Genomic DNA, 16,136 nt, shown 5'->3' on the forward strand with positions numbered 1-16,136 from the left:
CGTGTGTAGTCAACTGAAGAAAATCTTGGTGATACTTAGACACGAGAAAACATCTGCATATTAGCTCTACATTGGCCTAAAGCAGCAGCAGTGCTGTCTATGTGGTAGTCCCAAATGATATAAATAAACATACAAGAAATGTTAGCCAACTGTTTTATGTAATATATCATGTTGGCTATTGAGCTGTTATGTATATGCTCCTGTTCGCAAAGTACACAAACATTGGAATCCTTTTTTTCAATGTGTGGGTACACAAGGCGTTACAAGAGAGTTCAATGGAACTTGTGTAAAGCATAGATATCAATGCCATATCATCAAGACTTTGACAGATTCTCTTTTTCAGCAAGCGAATATTGTTAATCATCAAAAACCTCGCCTGGTGAATGATGTGGTAGGGTTTGTATTAGGTGGAACTGGCTGGAAAGTGGAGGGATTACTCACACATTTCATGGAGATGATATGTGAATGGTTATGGCTGTCTGGGCTATCAAAGTCTCAAATGTTGATCTTTTCGCTAAACCTAACCAAGTAGTTTTTATAACTCATGAAATAGTGATCAAAAGTGAGACAGCAGCACAATGCAAATGCAAACAACAGATAAAATTAAACTTGGGCACAGGACTTTGTTCTCCTTGCAGCAGAGAAGATGTTGCACATAGCTTGTGATAAACTAACACTTAAAGGGCTCTTGTGCCATTAGAGGCAAATTAACCTGTGGTGTTTAAGAATAGGTGTAAGAATAAAACATTGGATAAAACATTTTTGAAGATGAGAACATATCAAGCAGAACAATAGACCTGTCATTGGATTTAGTGTAAGTTTTAACTTCCTAAGATAACCTAGGTCTGGGACTTACCTGGACTATGTAACCTAAAAACCTTAATGAATTAATTAATGATGCCAATGGTTTTTCTCTTCAGCAGAGGAAGACAAACAACTCTTGCTAACAGCTTGGCTTACACTGCAAGCTCACCATACAGGTTTGAAAAGCTATTCCATGCTGCACTAACGGTAACTCTGGAGGCTTGCCAGAGCTTTCCTCAAATTCATCTTCTGGCAACAGTAATGCTAGTTCTACTGCTCATCTGTTCCTAGCAGGAGGGGAAGGTTGGCTGTGTTTAGTTTGTGGAAACTGTGTAGAGAGGTTTGAAAACTTTCAGGAGCATTTATCAGACAGATGTGACAGATGGTCTGTCTTTTTGTTCTCCCCAGATCACCAGAAGTTGGAGCGAGAAGCCCGGATCTGCCGCCTGCTCAAGCATCCCAATATTGGTGAGTTCTTTTTATTTACTGTATTTACTTTTCTGTACTAAAGTTATACACTGCTGAAAAAATACAGGGTACACTAAAATAACACATCCTAGATCTCAATGAATGAAATATTCCAGTTGAAAATATTTATTCATTACATAGTGGAATATGTTGAGAACAAAATAAATAAAAATGATCAACTTTAGTACTGGCCTGTCTCCTGGTATCTCCTCCATGCTCTGGACACTGTGCTGACAGACACAGCAAACCTTCTTGCCACAGCTCTCATTGATGTGCCATCCTAGATGAGCTGCACTACCTGAGCAACTTGTGTGGGTTGTAGACACCGCCTCATGCTACCTCTAGGGGTGAGAGCACCTAAAATGCAAAAGTGATCAAACATCAGGCAGAAAGCATGAGAGCAGAGAAATGGTCTGTGGTCAGCACCTGCAGAACCTCTCCTTTATAGGGCTTGTCTTGATAATTGCCTCTTATTTCCACCTGTTGTCTGTTCCATTTGCACAACATCAGGTAAAATTGATTCACAATCAGTGTTGCTTCCTAACTGGACAGGCTGATTTTACAGAAGTATGACTGACTTGGAGTTACATTGTGTTCTTTAAGTGTTCCCTTTATTTTATGAGCAGTGTATATAAGTGAGCCAGTATTATTCCCTGGTATTAGCCTACATCATACATATATATGAGCTATTTTCAATGGAACAAAGTACAGAAAAAGGATGCCTTTACCCCTGAATAATGTGTCCAGATTTACTCTTTGATAGTCTCCCCTCTGAACGGGTTGACGGAACAAGCACGGCGGATACAACTCGTAGTTTCCACACTCTTTATTTCACACAGACACACATACTACATGAACTATCAGCCTAACTATCAGGTGAACTAACTATCAGAAACTATCAGGTTGTAAGCCTGCAATAAAACACACAAACAAACCCAATTATTAAGGCTAACATTTTGACTTAAACAATACATTCCAAAACTAATAATGCCCACTCACCGACACAGCGTACAAGTCCCAACGGGCAATCAGAAATAATAAACACAAACGTTGCTATAGCTGCACTACAAAGCATGCTCCCCGTCATTCATGTATACATCCAACAGTTATGAACAACTATTACAGTCAAACACACAACACGGTACCTTAAACGTCCCACACCCACATTAACAAATAAAGTTTTTCTACTGGAAAATCCTACATAATGTGTGTATGTTCTTTAATTTTGACTCTCGGCATACCACGTAACAAGCAGTTTCTCAAACAGGCTCCTAAAGTATAATTTGGGACCCATCTCAGCATTTTTGTTTATTTATTACTATTACTGTGTTCTCTCTCTCTCTCTCTCTGTTTCTGTCTCTCTCTCTGTCTCGCACACAGCTGCTACTCCTTACTGACTGTTCATGCAAGTAAATAATGTTAATGTTAGTTCACTAAATCTGATGCTAAATGGTTGCTCCCCTTATCTAGATGATGATGGGAAAATATTTTCAGTATGTGAAGTTTAGTAAGGGAGCTCTGAATCTGATCAAAAGGGGAGAGCGAGGAGGGGATGATTTACATCCATATTCTGCTTTCAGCTCATGGTTTTGGATTGTTGCAATGATCTGCATACATCAGACATGTTTCCTCACTTTAATGTTGATTAGAGTACAACCTTTCTTATAGTGGCATGGAAACCTCTCAAAAATTGCATAAGTTTGCTTTAGAACATATTGCTGCACACCACCCTCCTTGTCTTGAGAGGCCAAGGAACTGTAATTACCACCTCAGTAACGACTTTAGCACTCGCTGAAAACTGGCATTTATTTGTTGTTTAGTGTGTGGTTCTTTTGGCTCTTTCTTTTAGTGAAAACAAGAGGGTGGATGGAAATGGGGGCCAGGGTGTGGGTGTCGGACAGCGTCACATGAGTGGATGATAGGGGGTTATTTGGTCTGCTGGTCTACTGTCAGGGTGTCTGAAACTGACTTAACTCTTTGACAGTGGTTTTGGTTGCCTTGCCAGAACTGAACCAAGGCTTTACTTAAAACAACAAATGCCATATGTTAAATTCATTTTGTTTAAAGGCAGCTTTAGGCACATGAATCAAGAAACAAGAACACAACCACAGAGGAACGTAACCTTAACACCAGGGGTGTCCAAAGTCTGGCCAGAAGCTGTGGGCCAATTGCCAACTGTACACAGTGTACCTGTGTAAACATTACATTAAATTAAAGACCTGCTTGAGATCAGCACTCACTGACTCCTACCTTTAATAGTCTATGACATTTTACATATGTCTACTGCTGCTCTTAAACCAGACCTGCCATATATGATCAGATCTCACCTTCAAAGTAGTGCCAATAACTTGAACCTGTTGCCCTCACACAGTTTCACAATGTTTTAAATATATGCAGTAAATTCCGATAACATGCATGGGGTCATTGACACTAGGCCTGTCAGGATAACAGATTTTGCTGGGCGATTAATTGCCTAGAGAAATTATTGCTATAAGCGGTAATATTGTCATTTTGAGACCATGTTCAACTAATATAATGATAACGACATATAATGCAAGTACCGTATTTTCGCGACCATAACCGCATTATAAGGGGCAGTGTCAGTTACAGGGTCAATTTCTGTCCTCAGCACATACACAAGGCGCACTGTATTATAAGGTGCATGCTACGCTAAAACATACCAGTACGTAAATAAAAAGGTAACGGGAACAAAACAGTGAGTTAAGTCGAACTTTGTTGTTATGAAGGAACGACTTTGTTCCTTCACAACAATAAAGTTAGTTTGATTACTCGCTGCATATAGCGCTGTAGCTCGCAATTATTACATAATACAGATGCAGCGGTTTGTTACACGTTATTCTGCATAACAATTTGAAATGTGTATGTACAATTTTCTGTTTCACATGCCACGCCTGTGTGGCGTTTTTCTTGTGCTCTGAGCACAACAATAAACAGGAAACAACTGCGCGACTTCAAACCTGCCAGCTTCCCTCTCATAGCTGTCAGAGTCACAGCCACACACGTTGCCGACTGGCTGTTCGGAAATTATTATTATTATTGTTCGGAAATTATGCCGGCTTTCACAAAAGCTCGGGCAACAGTCACTGCAGAAACATGAGTCCACGCATCCACAATCCATTCACATATGCTGGCGTAACTCGCCCAGCGCTGCCTCCCAGTAAAGCTGTGCTCGCTGTCTGACATCCATCGCTCCTATGCCGCTCGCAACTTTACTTTGAACGCCCTGTTTACACTGATGTCCAGCGGTTGGAGTTCTTTGTTAACCCTCCCAGGATTATGGCAAGCTCTGAATTCATCTGCTTCGCCTGTTTTTTTACACCGACGGTGAGACGGGCGCACGCGGAGTCGCGGATCAGCAGCGAGGGTGATGCGTGAAAAAAAACATCTGGTCTCTTTACATAAACTTCCCTGAGCCACTCTCCCATTTTCTCCTCGTCTCCTCATTTCTCCTTAACGAAGACTCCTGCTGGAAACTTTTCTTTAGGCAGAGTCTTCCTCTTCCGTAGGCGGAAGTTTCTGTCCATTACCATCCAGTCCACCACTACAGTCCGTATTGATACCGTGCTGGTCCCCATTCTCTCCACAGTTTGGTTCACGGGGATGTCGAAAGTGAGGTGGACTTCATCCATGTTGGTGATGTGGCTGGGCTGGATGTTTTTGCTGGCAATGTTGTCACTGCAGTAGACGCGGAAGCTGGCCAGCTTTTCTTTGTAATCCGTTGGAAGTTGCTGCACCAGTATCATAGCGTTCAGCTGATTGGTGAATTGCTGCCAGCGTACGTAGTTTACGTACCACGTCCCCGTGTCTGGTACTCAACCCATACACAAGGCGCACCGCATTATAAGGCGCAAGGCCGACTTTTGAGAAAATTTTAGACTTTTAGGTGCGCCTTATAGTCGTGAAAATACATTACACCCTTTCAAAGATCAATACACTTTAATTTCTAAAGAACATTTAACACTGGAAAGGTCCCCAATAATCAACATAATTATTATTATTATCAATATTAATAATATCAATGTTGATAATAATATTGTTATTATGAGTTGTGGTAGGCCTATTACTATGGCTTATCTGAGCATAGTCAATGGGGTCAATCCAACTAGCATGTTGTGAGCAACAGAGAGCAAAACAACATGCACTCTCTACCTGCTGGTGGGAGTGGGCTCACCTGTATATGCGCACGTGTCTGTATTTTTGAGTACACACGCGTTTGCATCGGGCCGCTGTGCACAGACAGCTGCAGGGAATTTTAAAAACGCCACCATGTAGACAGAAACACATAAAAGAAACTGATAGCAGAGATGGCACAAGATGACTAATTGGTGGCGCTGCCGCAAGTGCCGCCAGTAGAAAGACAGAGAACTTCACCCGTACAACGCGGACTCTCTCTGATAGCACGTTGTATACATAAGCATCTTTAGTCTTGTGGTGAATTGTGTCGAAGTGTTGAACCAGTGTTCAGAGCTCTCTGTGTTGCTGTAACCAGCGTCCAAGCCCTGCAGCACTGTGATGCACCGTGGTGACGCAGACAGCGAGCTGACAGTGGTCTGCTCAGAACATCCTCTAAACGTTACGCAATGAGTAAAAAAATAAGAGCTACCTGTTGATTTGACACATTTTAAGACAGAAGTCGCGGGCCATATTAAATCCGACGGCCGGACTTTGCACACTTCATATGCACCAGAGTGACGCCTTTTGTCATCCAGTCTCTTATCGCTGCCGAAAAAGTTATTGAGCCCTCAGCCCAATTAAAGTTATCATGCAATTAATTGATTTATTGACTGAGATCCATGACTTCTTTAACTGATTGAGTCATATGAAAATACTAACCTTGTGTGCCAAATCATTTCTTACAACAGAACCCTCTCAGAGGTTGTATAAAACGGTTTGTTGACTTTTTTTAAAAAAAAAAAAACACGCCCATAAATGTCAGTACACAATATGCTGATTGGTCCAGACCACATATACTACAACCTTTGGTAGTATGTGAGCAGTGATGCCACTGTTTATGTGTTTGTGTTAGTAAAATGGCCATCTTATTCCAGCACTGATTGCATTCCTGGACTTTCTCATTGTTCACCTCACATGCATATGCTTGCCCTCCTGTACGACTGATCTGTCTCCCATCAGATAGCGACTGCCTGAAGCAGGAATCACTGGTCTCATTATGATTCCATTCACACAGTGTCCAGGCCTGGGAAACCCCTCATTTCTTATTCATTTGAGGTCATGGCAATAGATTCCTTTGATGTCAATCAGGAGAGGAAGCATCAGAGAATCCCCACAGAGATCTCTTTCTTGCAATCTCTTCATCCATCATTCATGCTGTAGCCTGTTTGTCCTTAATCTTTCTTGAGCACTGAAATTGGAATTATTATTTCTCACACATTTGCTGTCTGAGTCCATTTTATTCAGGGAAGTCACTGAAATTAGCACTTGATGTATTTCTCTGCCAGCTTGATGAGAGGAACAAATCTGTTATTGTGTGTTATTGAGACATGGAACCAGAATCAGTTCCAACCCGGCTTCTGTTCTATTCTATTTACCTGGTGAAGCACTACGAGGGTATGACTTAGTAACCTGATTAGTATAGTTCTGGGTTTTAATATTCTAAACATTTGCCATCTTGTCAGCACCTGAGTCTGTCTAAGTTCCAATTGTATCCATATATGGGCAACAAGATATAGCTGACGTAGTGCCAGTGGCCATGTAACAGGCAGCCTGAGATCTGGTATCGCACCCACCTGTCACTCAATAAGGCCATTTTTAATTATGCAAAACGGTTAGCATTAATACACATTTATGTAACATGTTTATTTCTTTAGGTATATTTTCTTTCTCTGGGGATTGACTCACTGTTGACGCTAAACTCATGCAGCCATATGGTGTAATATCTAAGTTAATTTGTTAGGCAAATTTAATAAAAATAGGTGGTAAAAGATCATGTTTTGTGGGACTGATGGAACCATACTAAAATGTCTGTTCTACCAGATATTACACGGAATGTACCTGCACTCTGGCACGAGCACAGTCAATTAAATCAACTTTTCCTGGGCAGAATTTTTCTTTCACATTGTGTCAGTAAAACGAAATGAAGGTGAAAAAAACTGTCCCATTTTAGCTAAAAAAGAACATAATACATAAAAATAAATATAAAAAACTATGTGGTAGAGTACTCAATGCCACAATGTACTTTTAGTATATTAATGTTCAACATAAATGTTTAAATATTATTGTTTTTGAGGCCAAAAGGAGTAACACACTTTGAAACAAAAGCTGGATTAATTAAAACAGCATGCAATAACCTTTCCCCTTTTAAATAGAAAACTTTTCAAAATACTAAATGTAGGTGAAAACCTGCAATCTTCCTCATAAAACCTCTTAAAGGTCTGTTTACAGGGTCTGGCTTTAGAGATGAAGCACTGGAGCCGCTTCCAGCTATTGAGTTCAGCCGCCAGTCTTACGTTTGAGCCATTGTCTGTGGTAATACAGACGAGGTTCTCCTGCTTTAAATCCCACACAGCCATCACTTGCATCAGGCCTTCGTCATGTTTTGCCCCGTGTGGTCTTCAGGAAAAAAAGAAGTCTGGAGACACTTGGTCTTCAGGGTGAAGTCCAGGTGGGTGCGGCGCACCACTGTAAAGCTAGTGTGCGCTGTGCGCTGCTATGTATACGTTACAGGAGAGAATGAGAGCAACACACGAGCAAGGCGTTTGGCACAATAATCGTTTTATGTCGATTATCTTGTTTTCATAATCGTAGGAAGCCAAAATCGAAATTGAAATCGAATTTCGATTAATCGCCCAGCCCTAGTATAAATGTCTATAACTGTCAGTCAGAGCTGTCTGTGTCAGAATGATCTGTGTTGCTGCCATGTCACCCTTGAGATGAAGCTACAATACGTCCTCTTTCTCCCTGGGTCGGTCTCACTTCGGTCCTCTTTGTGACTTCACAAATGTCATTACACAGTTTCACTAATTAGCTTCATTCACTGCCAGCAGAGCCCTTTACCTCTGTGCTGCCTTCATCATCTTCTTGTTCAGTGAAGGGAAAGTGACATCTATGTTCATTCAAAGGACCTGAGCACTAAATTCTATGTATAATAAAGTGCACATTGTATCGTGAATTGGATAACTAAAATGTGTTAAAAAATATGCACATTGTAATCAGTATTAAATCAGTATAGTATGTATGGTGCTGAATACAGGTCAACAAGGAAAAGCTATAAGGTGCATGGATGGGTTTTTACCAGTCCATGTTAATATTTCAGCATCACATTTTATCACACACTCATGGGCCTATGTCTGTAGCTGGGTCCAGGATGAATATTGTAAATTATTTATTTTTGTGTCTGTATATAAATAAGCTATTGGCTCACATAGGTGTAGGATGCACACCTGCTGTACATTGGCATCCGTCACCCAACGTTATATTTGGAAAGTTGTTATGGAGATCGTAACAAAAAAATGCTTGAAAAAGTAAGGTTGTCTTAATAAATAAATAAATCATACAAAGGGGATGCTGGGTGAAAGCACACTATTAAAATAGTTGTTTTTATGAGAGGGGAAAAATTATTTGCAAGAAAAAATTTGTGGCTGCGTTTGTGCAATAGGTGAATATTTGACTTACTGACTGCTTCTCTCCCTTCTTCACAGTGCGCCTCCATGACAGCATATCAGAGGAGGGATTCCACTATCTGGTCTTTGACTTGTAAGTTTTTTTTTCTGCACCTCACATGAACCTTTTGAGTGTAAACCCACATGGTTAAACACGTGCACTCGCATCACACTCGGGGGAGGTAGAAACCAGACAGCTGCCAATCAGATGTCCCATCACTGTGCCATCATGGGAGATTAGATGTGGCATGTTCGCCTCCGCTTTGCTCCATCTGTCTCTGTAACGTTATGTGCTCAGTCATCACACAGCACAAAGATACTACTGTATAAGGCATTACACATACCGGTACACAAATACACACATACAGTGGAGTGGAATTACATAGGGGACCAGTAACTGAGAAGTCATGTTGCAGATGGAAGGTAGAAGTAGGGGTGGGCGATATGGCAAAAATTTTATATCACGATTCTTTAATGATAAAATCACGATCTCGATTTTATCACGATTTGTTTTTACATTGACACTAATTTGCATTTTTCTGTGTAAATGACGTCAGGTAGCCTACTCTGTCACCTCAAAAACAGTAGATTTTAAAGGCAAACAACAACTCTGATAATGTGCACTCAGTATTAGTTTTCAATAAACATGAAAATTTAAATAACTTACAGAACAAAATTAAGTTTTATTTCAAATAGGTTAAAAAGAAGACTAATGTAATTCTGTAAAGTATTATTCAACAGTGATTTAAACAGACTGAAGTAAGCCTCCTAAGGTTAAACACTCCAGACTTAAGTAACTCATAAAGTTCAATGTGATTTAGACCAAGTGATCAAACTTTAATGGGAATCATATCTAAGGACAAACGGAGCTGCTGCTGTCACCTCTGTCCACCGTTTACTAGAGTCCTCATGGAGCCTCTTCATCAAATGCCTGCGTTATTGTTTTGGTGACGTCATCAGCTGTTGCCTCTGTCTGCATCTGATGTACACACGCGGCCCTCCCACACACACACACACACACACACACACACACACACACACACAAGTGTAGAAGAGCTGCTGAGGACACAACAGCAGCGAACCTGAATATAACGAGCTGGTAATGTTCAGAGAGGTGGGCGCGTACGCGCTCGTAGCATTATAATACACGCGGCCCTTCTACTGCGACACACGTCGCGCGGACAAACACACACACACAGGCGTAGAAGACGCGCCGCCGCTGGCAGAAACAATACCGAACATAAAGGTGGAGTTGGTTTTAGGGACCAGTTCCTCCGTTCTCTTTTCGTTTTCAGCCGTAGCTTCCTAACAGGGAGGCTGTCACTGGTTGGTCGTGTTCACATTAAGCGCGCTGAGAGTTGGACGAGTGAAAAAACTCATGCATCTGCGCGAACATAGAACTGCAATTAATAGAACGTGCTCAATGGACGATAAAACGATCTGTCCGTTCTGGTAGATTGCCGATACGTTCAAATCCTTCACGATCATTTATCGTCAAATCGCACAGCCCTAGGTAGAAGTAAAAATCTTATAAGCGCAAAAGCCATCTGCTGCTCTGTCAGAAGTCTGTTTATTAGAAGCTGATAATAACAAAAATATGTTATTTATATATGTATTATATGTAATTATAAGTTATAATTTAGTAAACTTGTAATTGATTACTCAATTATAGTTTCAATCATTTCAACAAGGCACTTCAATGTATTTACTAACTGGCTTTTTAAGCCTTCTTTTTACATAACAGGAAATACCTGTAAACAGTGGCCGTCGAAAGTAATATAATTTTACAGTTAAAATAGTAGGGACATCATTAGTAGTTGAAAAAAATGCACTTGATGGGAAAATAAATTACAGGTTTTTCCTTGTTTTTTTTAAGATTTGCATAAAGAAATATAAAATTCCATTTCATTCAGACAACCCAGATCGTGGTCATAACCGTAAACAAGCGGTTAAACGCTTTGCATCACTCCTGCCGACACTACAGATGAAGCCGCAGGTGCATTAGCAGTATGGCCTTCATGGAGAAGATTTCATGGACCCAGATTGCTAACTGGTTCCATAGTAGCGGTGCCTGATAGCTAAAGGCTCGTCCTCCCATTCTACTTTTATGAATCCTAGGAGCTAGATGTAAACCTGCACCCTGAGATCTGAGTGTTTTATTAGGAACACACAGTACTATCAGGTCCTGCAGATATAATGGAGCTAGTCAGTGTAGAGCCTTGTAGGTAGGAAGAAGGATTTTGAAGTGTATTCTTGAGCAGAATGGGAGCCAATGAAGAGAAGCTAGAACAAGAGAGATATGATCCCTTTTGCTGACTCCTGTCAGAACTCTAGCTGCTGCGTTCTAGATCAGCTGCAGACTGTTGATGGAGTAATGTGGACATCCAGGCAATAGTGAGTTGCATTAGTCCAGTCTAGAAGTAACAAAAGCATGAACGAGTTTTTCAGCATCACTCTGAGAGATGATGCTGCTGATCTTAGCAATATTACAGAGAAAGAAGGCAGTCTTTGAGACCTATTTAATATGAGGGATAAACGACATGTCGTGATCAAAGATAACTCTGAGGTTCCTCATAGTCGTAAGTAATGCCGTCCAGATAGAGAATGTTATCAGATAATCTAGCCCTGAGATGTTTGGGGCCAAAAACAATGACCTCAGTTTTGTCCAAATTAAAATTGGACAGTAAAAATTGGAGGTCATCCAGTCCTTTATGTCCTTAAGACATACCTGTAGTCTAACAGCTCTGTTTCTTCAGGCTTCATGGATAAATACAGTTTCTGAATGATATTTCCTGGAGGGAGCATGTAGAGGGTGAACAGGATCGGCCAGAGCACTAAACCCTGTGGAACTGGTTTAGTAGTTTAGTAGAAGTGAAATCTGTCAGATAAATATGATTTAAACCATCCTAGTGCTGTAGCTGTAATCCTAATCTCATGTTCTAATCTGTGTGGTAAAATGTTGTGATCTATAGTGTCAAAGGCAGCACTGACATCCAGTAGAATGAGTACAGAGACAAGTCCACGGTCTGATGTCATGAGGAGGTCATTAGTGACTTTAAGGAGTGCTGTTTCTGTGCTGTGGTGGGCTCTGAATCCAGACTGGAACACATGGAGCAGACTGTTCCTATGCAGGTGTTCATTTAACTGACTTACAACCACCCTTTCAAGTATCTTATCCCATTAAATAAATGGGGCAGCGAACTGTCTTCAAGAAAATTCTACATGTCCAGTTGCCTCGCTTCAACCTTCTGAATCTCTCCCTATATATTGGATTTGGATTGTCTTTGTTGTTTAACTGCCTAAATTTATGTGTAGCTTTTTTTTTATTTAGGTTGAACAGGATGACTGTTGTTGGTTTTTTAATTATTTAATAGGTTTTTAAATAGGATTTATTATAATTGCCAGTTCATTTTCTCAGTAATTGTTAGAAGTAGTTGTTATTAGTCTTGTAAATATCATTTTATTATTTATTTTGGGCCAGGAAATAAAACCTCAATAGACTGCATGCACTGGAGAACATGTTCAACAATATAAATGTGTTAAAAACAGGGACCAAGAAAGTACTGTTATCAATAATTGTACCTAGTTTTTTGGGAGGAAACTAATAAATAATACTAATAAATAAATAAATAATATCAACAGGGTGAAAAAAACTAAAGAAAATAATAAAAGACTCTAAAAAGAATATATATAAATTAATTTGCTCTCCTCTCCTATGCTCTTGTCTCCTCTGCTCTAGTCTCCTATGCTCTCCTCTCATTTCCAGAGATGTACAACAAACACATGTTTACAACAGAAAGTTCCTGTTGCCAGTAGGTGGCGCTATGACTGTATCATCCATTAGCACATATATCTGTTCAGACTTGGGTCTATAGCAGTACTGTAAGATTGTTCACATTGCATGAAGCATGTGGGTGGTACTGCAGAAAATACAGCAAGTTCCTTTGTAATGGCGAATGGTCAAGCCCCCGCTACACCTTAACACTTTTGAAAGAGTTTTGGAATGCGTCTATTCCCTATGGTGTCCTGAGGGGCACAATTGAGGTGAATTTCACGCTGAATATTTTCAAATTCCAGGGGGCACTGTAGAGCCATTTTGCTAGTCACTGTTGTGGCGACAGTTTCAGATCGCCATTTTTGGCGAAGAGACGTTTTTGTGCGTCTTGGGGTGATACATATGTGTGCCAATTTTCACGATCATGTGTCAAACTGGCCAGAGGGGCTACATGTTAGGGGGCGCTATAGAGCCATTTTCCCATGTACATTTCAAAAGTCAGCAAATTTCAATTTTTTTCGGGCGAATGAATTTTTCTACCAAGATTGGTGAGTTTTGGGGAATGTCAAGGCCCCCACAAATGCGATCTGGGGGGGAAAACGGGCTCTCGCACCTTTTGGTGCTCAGGCCCTAATAATAATTCCTAGGGTTTCAATAGGGCTCTTGCATGTTTCGTGCTCGGGCCCTAATAATAATCTCTAGAGTTTCTATAGGGCTCTCGCACCGTTCGCTGCTCGGGCCCTAAAAATATTAAAAACTAAGCAAAAAAGTGTTAAACACAATTCCATGCATATTTAGGATAAGATAAATGTATAAATAAGATATAGTATTAATAAGTTGGTCAATAAATATTATTTAATTAAAAGTCAAGGTAACAAGGTAGGTCAATAGTTTGTTTTCTAAAAAGTCCACATTAGCTGCTGCCCCCAGGTCCTCTGGTAGGCTGTTCCACAGACAAGGGTCCTAGTGATACAATGAGGCCTTATCATGGGTTTTGGTTCTGACCCTGGGAATAGTTAAGCTGGATCCATACTCCGCGAGACAAAGAGCGGAGAACGCACTCCACGGGTGGTAAGAGATACAAAAAAAAGGTCTTTTCCGCACTGAGGTACCATACTCCGCGAGACGCGTGTGTGCAGAACTCCTCATACGGCCCGCCCACTAAACTATAAGGAAAGACTTTACTGAGTTTTTTAACACACCACAAGGACGTGTGCCATGGCAAGAGGGCATTATACAGAGAGGCTGCCTGCAACAGCGTGAGATGTCCGGCGATGAGTTGTGAAAATGCGACATTAAAAGTAACAATAGCAAAGATATACAGACATTGTTAACGAGCCTATTATGCCCGGGTATGTAGGAGTATATAGAATGGTAATAACAGTCACCATCTGGTATGTGTGAATGGCTGTCTGGAGTTATTGGTGACAAATCACCCTGACTTGCCTTTCTTTCTTTCTTTTATTGCTCATCATGCAAAACCGGTATGGTCTTATCTAAATCTGTTGAATCAGCGCTGTTTACACCTACCTATATACCTGGAGAGGCTCTTGCGCTTCTCCACTTTCATCACGCCCACAATAAATTCCGACCAATCACAGCATGGTTGCCGCACAGCCTTGAAAGACAAAGTTCGGCCCGGGCCCTGTGCACAGGAGTGCGGATCAGCGGGCGGTCAGAGACAAAAAATGACGTCATTTTGTGGGCGTAACGTCTGCAGGGGGGGAAAATGTCTTTGTCTCGCGGAGTATGGATCCAGCTTTAAAAGGCCAGTAACAGAGGACCTGAGGGTCCAATAGATAGGATGGACCAACACCCTTAAGAGCTTTATAAAGCAGCAAAGCAGTGTTAAAATCAATTTTAGTTGATAGGTAGCAAAACCACTGTCAGTAGTGATATCATTGCACACATTTGCAATATATTTATGCATGAAATGAGATCTTTTATGACTCCTTGTACTCCTTCAGTAAATGTCCAATGATGCAGCTGTAAACAGATGCTTTAGTGACTTCCTCAGCCACATCAACTGTATTCACATTTCCCAGTGTGTTTATAAAGTAGTCAATATCATTTCCTCATTTAAAACTCAATCCTGTCACTCCATTTAAACTCCCCTCCTTCCATTAAATCTTCCCTCCTGTGTATTGTCAGCTGCTGTTTGCTGTCTGAACTGTCATCCATAAAGAAAATAGCATGAGATTTATTTTAAACGCTGCCTTTAATTTGAGTAAAGGCAATAAAAAAAGAACGGCGGGATTTCTTTTCTTGGCCTGGAAGAAAAAGACATAAGACTTATGCTGTGTAGAGCAAATTGACCGTGTACAATTTAACCTTTTTTTTGTTTAGCAAAATAGCATCAGATCAGAGGAAAAAGTCGGGTCAGAGAGTGGATGTGGAGGTAATTTCCTAGCTGCTCTCTAAATGCCAACAGTAACAGTGTGGCTCTGCAGACCTTTTTACAGCCGAATTACTGTCAGCAGCAGAGTCATATGGAAGTTTGATGAAGCTTAAAAAATGGAAACCATGGAAACCATCTCAGTGTTAATGGTTTCCACAGGCTATGGAAAAGATTTTCCCTCAAAATATCTTTCTAATAATTTTCCATGTTTTGGGAAGTGTATCATTCAGCACTATAAAGGGCAACTCTCAGCTCCTAGTTTCACTCTGTGAAGCACTTTTCCGTCTTCACTTTGTTATTTTGGTCGCTCATTTGTTTACATGAGGAAAGAACTCTGTTATAGTCGTTATTTGTACTACTGTTGATTGTGATTGATTAGTGGTGGCATGGTCTTTTCATTATAAAGAGAACATTACAACAAATTGAAAGGGGATTTTCACTTCTGTTCAGATCCCATTCCCATGGCGGCGCCATGCTTTAACATCACTGCTGTCAAATACTGTTCAGCTCTCCAGATTGGTGACACTGTTACCGGTGACAAGGCCGAGTAAAATAAAGTTAAAATAAACTAATTAATAAATTAGAAAGATGCAGAGATCAGAGTGCCATGCAATCTTTATACAAAATACGAATAGATGTCTATTTCTTTCTTTCTTTTTATTATGTGATTCAGACTTATGCTTCTTTTATCTGGATGATTATGAAAAAATGTTTTCAGTCTGTGTGTATGAAGTTTAGCAGTGAGCTTATGAAGAAAAGGAGGACAAGTGTTGACATTGTGTCACTTTCTGTGTTTTTTGCAGCATATAGGAAATCTGATGCACCAAAATTTGGTTTGACATAACTGTGATTACCATTAAAAGTACTGCCTTTAGGTAACCCACACTAATTTTCATGAAGTATGACTTATTTTTTTGTAATTCCCTATACTGCCTGCTCTGTTTGTTTCCTGTTCTGTCCCAGTCACATGATAAACCATGGGAATCCTGTGGTCCAGTGAAATACAAAAACACTACAGCCTCAGCCTGTTATCTTTGTTCTGATAAGTAGA

The 16,136-nt window shown here is 40.5% G+C and overlaps 1 protein-coding gene across 8 annotated transcripts in view; it reads left to right on the top strand.

Annotated features, from left to right (window-relative positions):
* LOC114450658 (calcium/calmodulin-dependent protein kinase type II delta chain) overlaps positions 1 to 16,136 on the top strand; it is a 74,295-nt gene that overhangs the window by 33,139 nt on the left and 25,020 nt on the right. For all 8 annotated transcript variants that reach the window (XM_028428915.1, XM_028428913.1, XM_028428920.1 and 5 more), the window contains exons 3-4: positions 1,213 to 1,272; positions 8,952 to 9,006. In XM_028428915.1, coding sequence (XP_028284716.1) covers positions 1,213 to 1,272; positions 8,952 to 9,006 — 115 coding nt within the window. The remainder of the gene's footprint in view (positions 1 to 1,212; positions 1,273 to 8,951; positions 9,007 to 16,136) is intronic.

This window comes from Parambassis ranga, chromosome 18 (genome assembly GCF_900634625.1).
Source record: "Parambassis ranga chromosome 18, fParRan2.1, whole genome shotgun sequence".
Classification (NCBI taxonomy): Eukaryota; Metazoa; Chordata; class Actinopteri; family Ambassidae; genus Parambassis; species Parambassis ranga.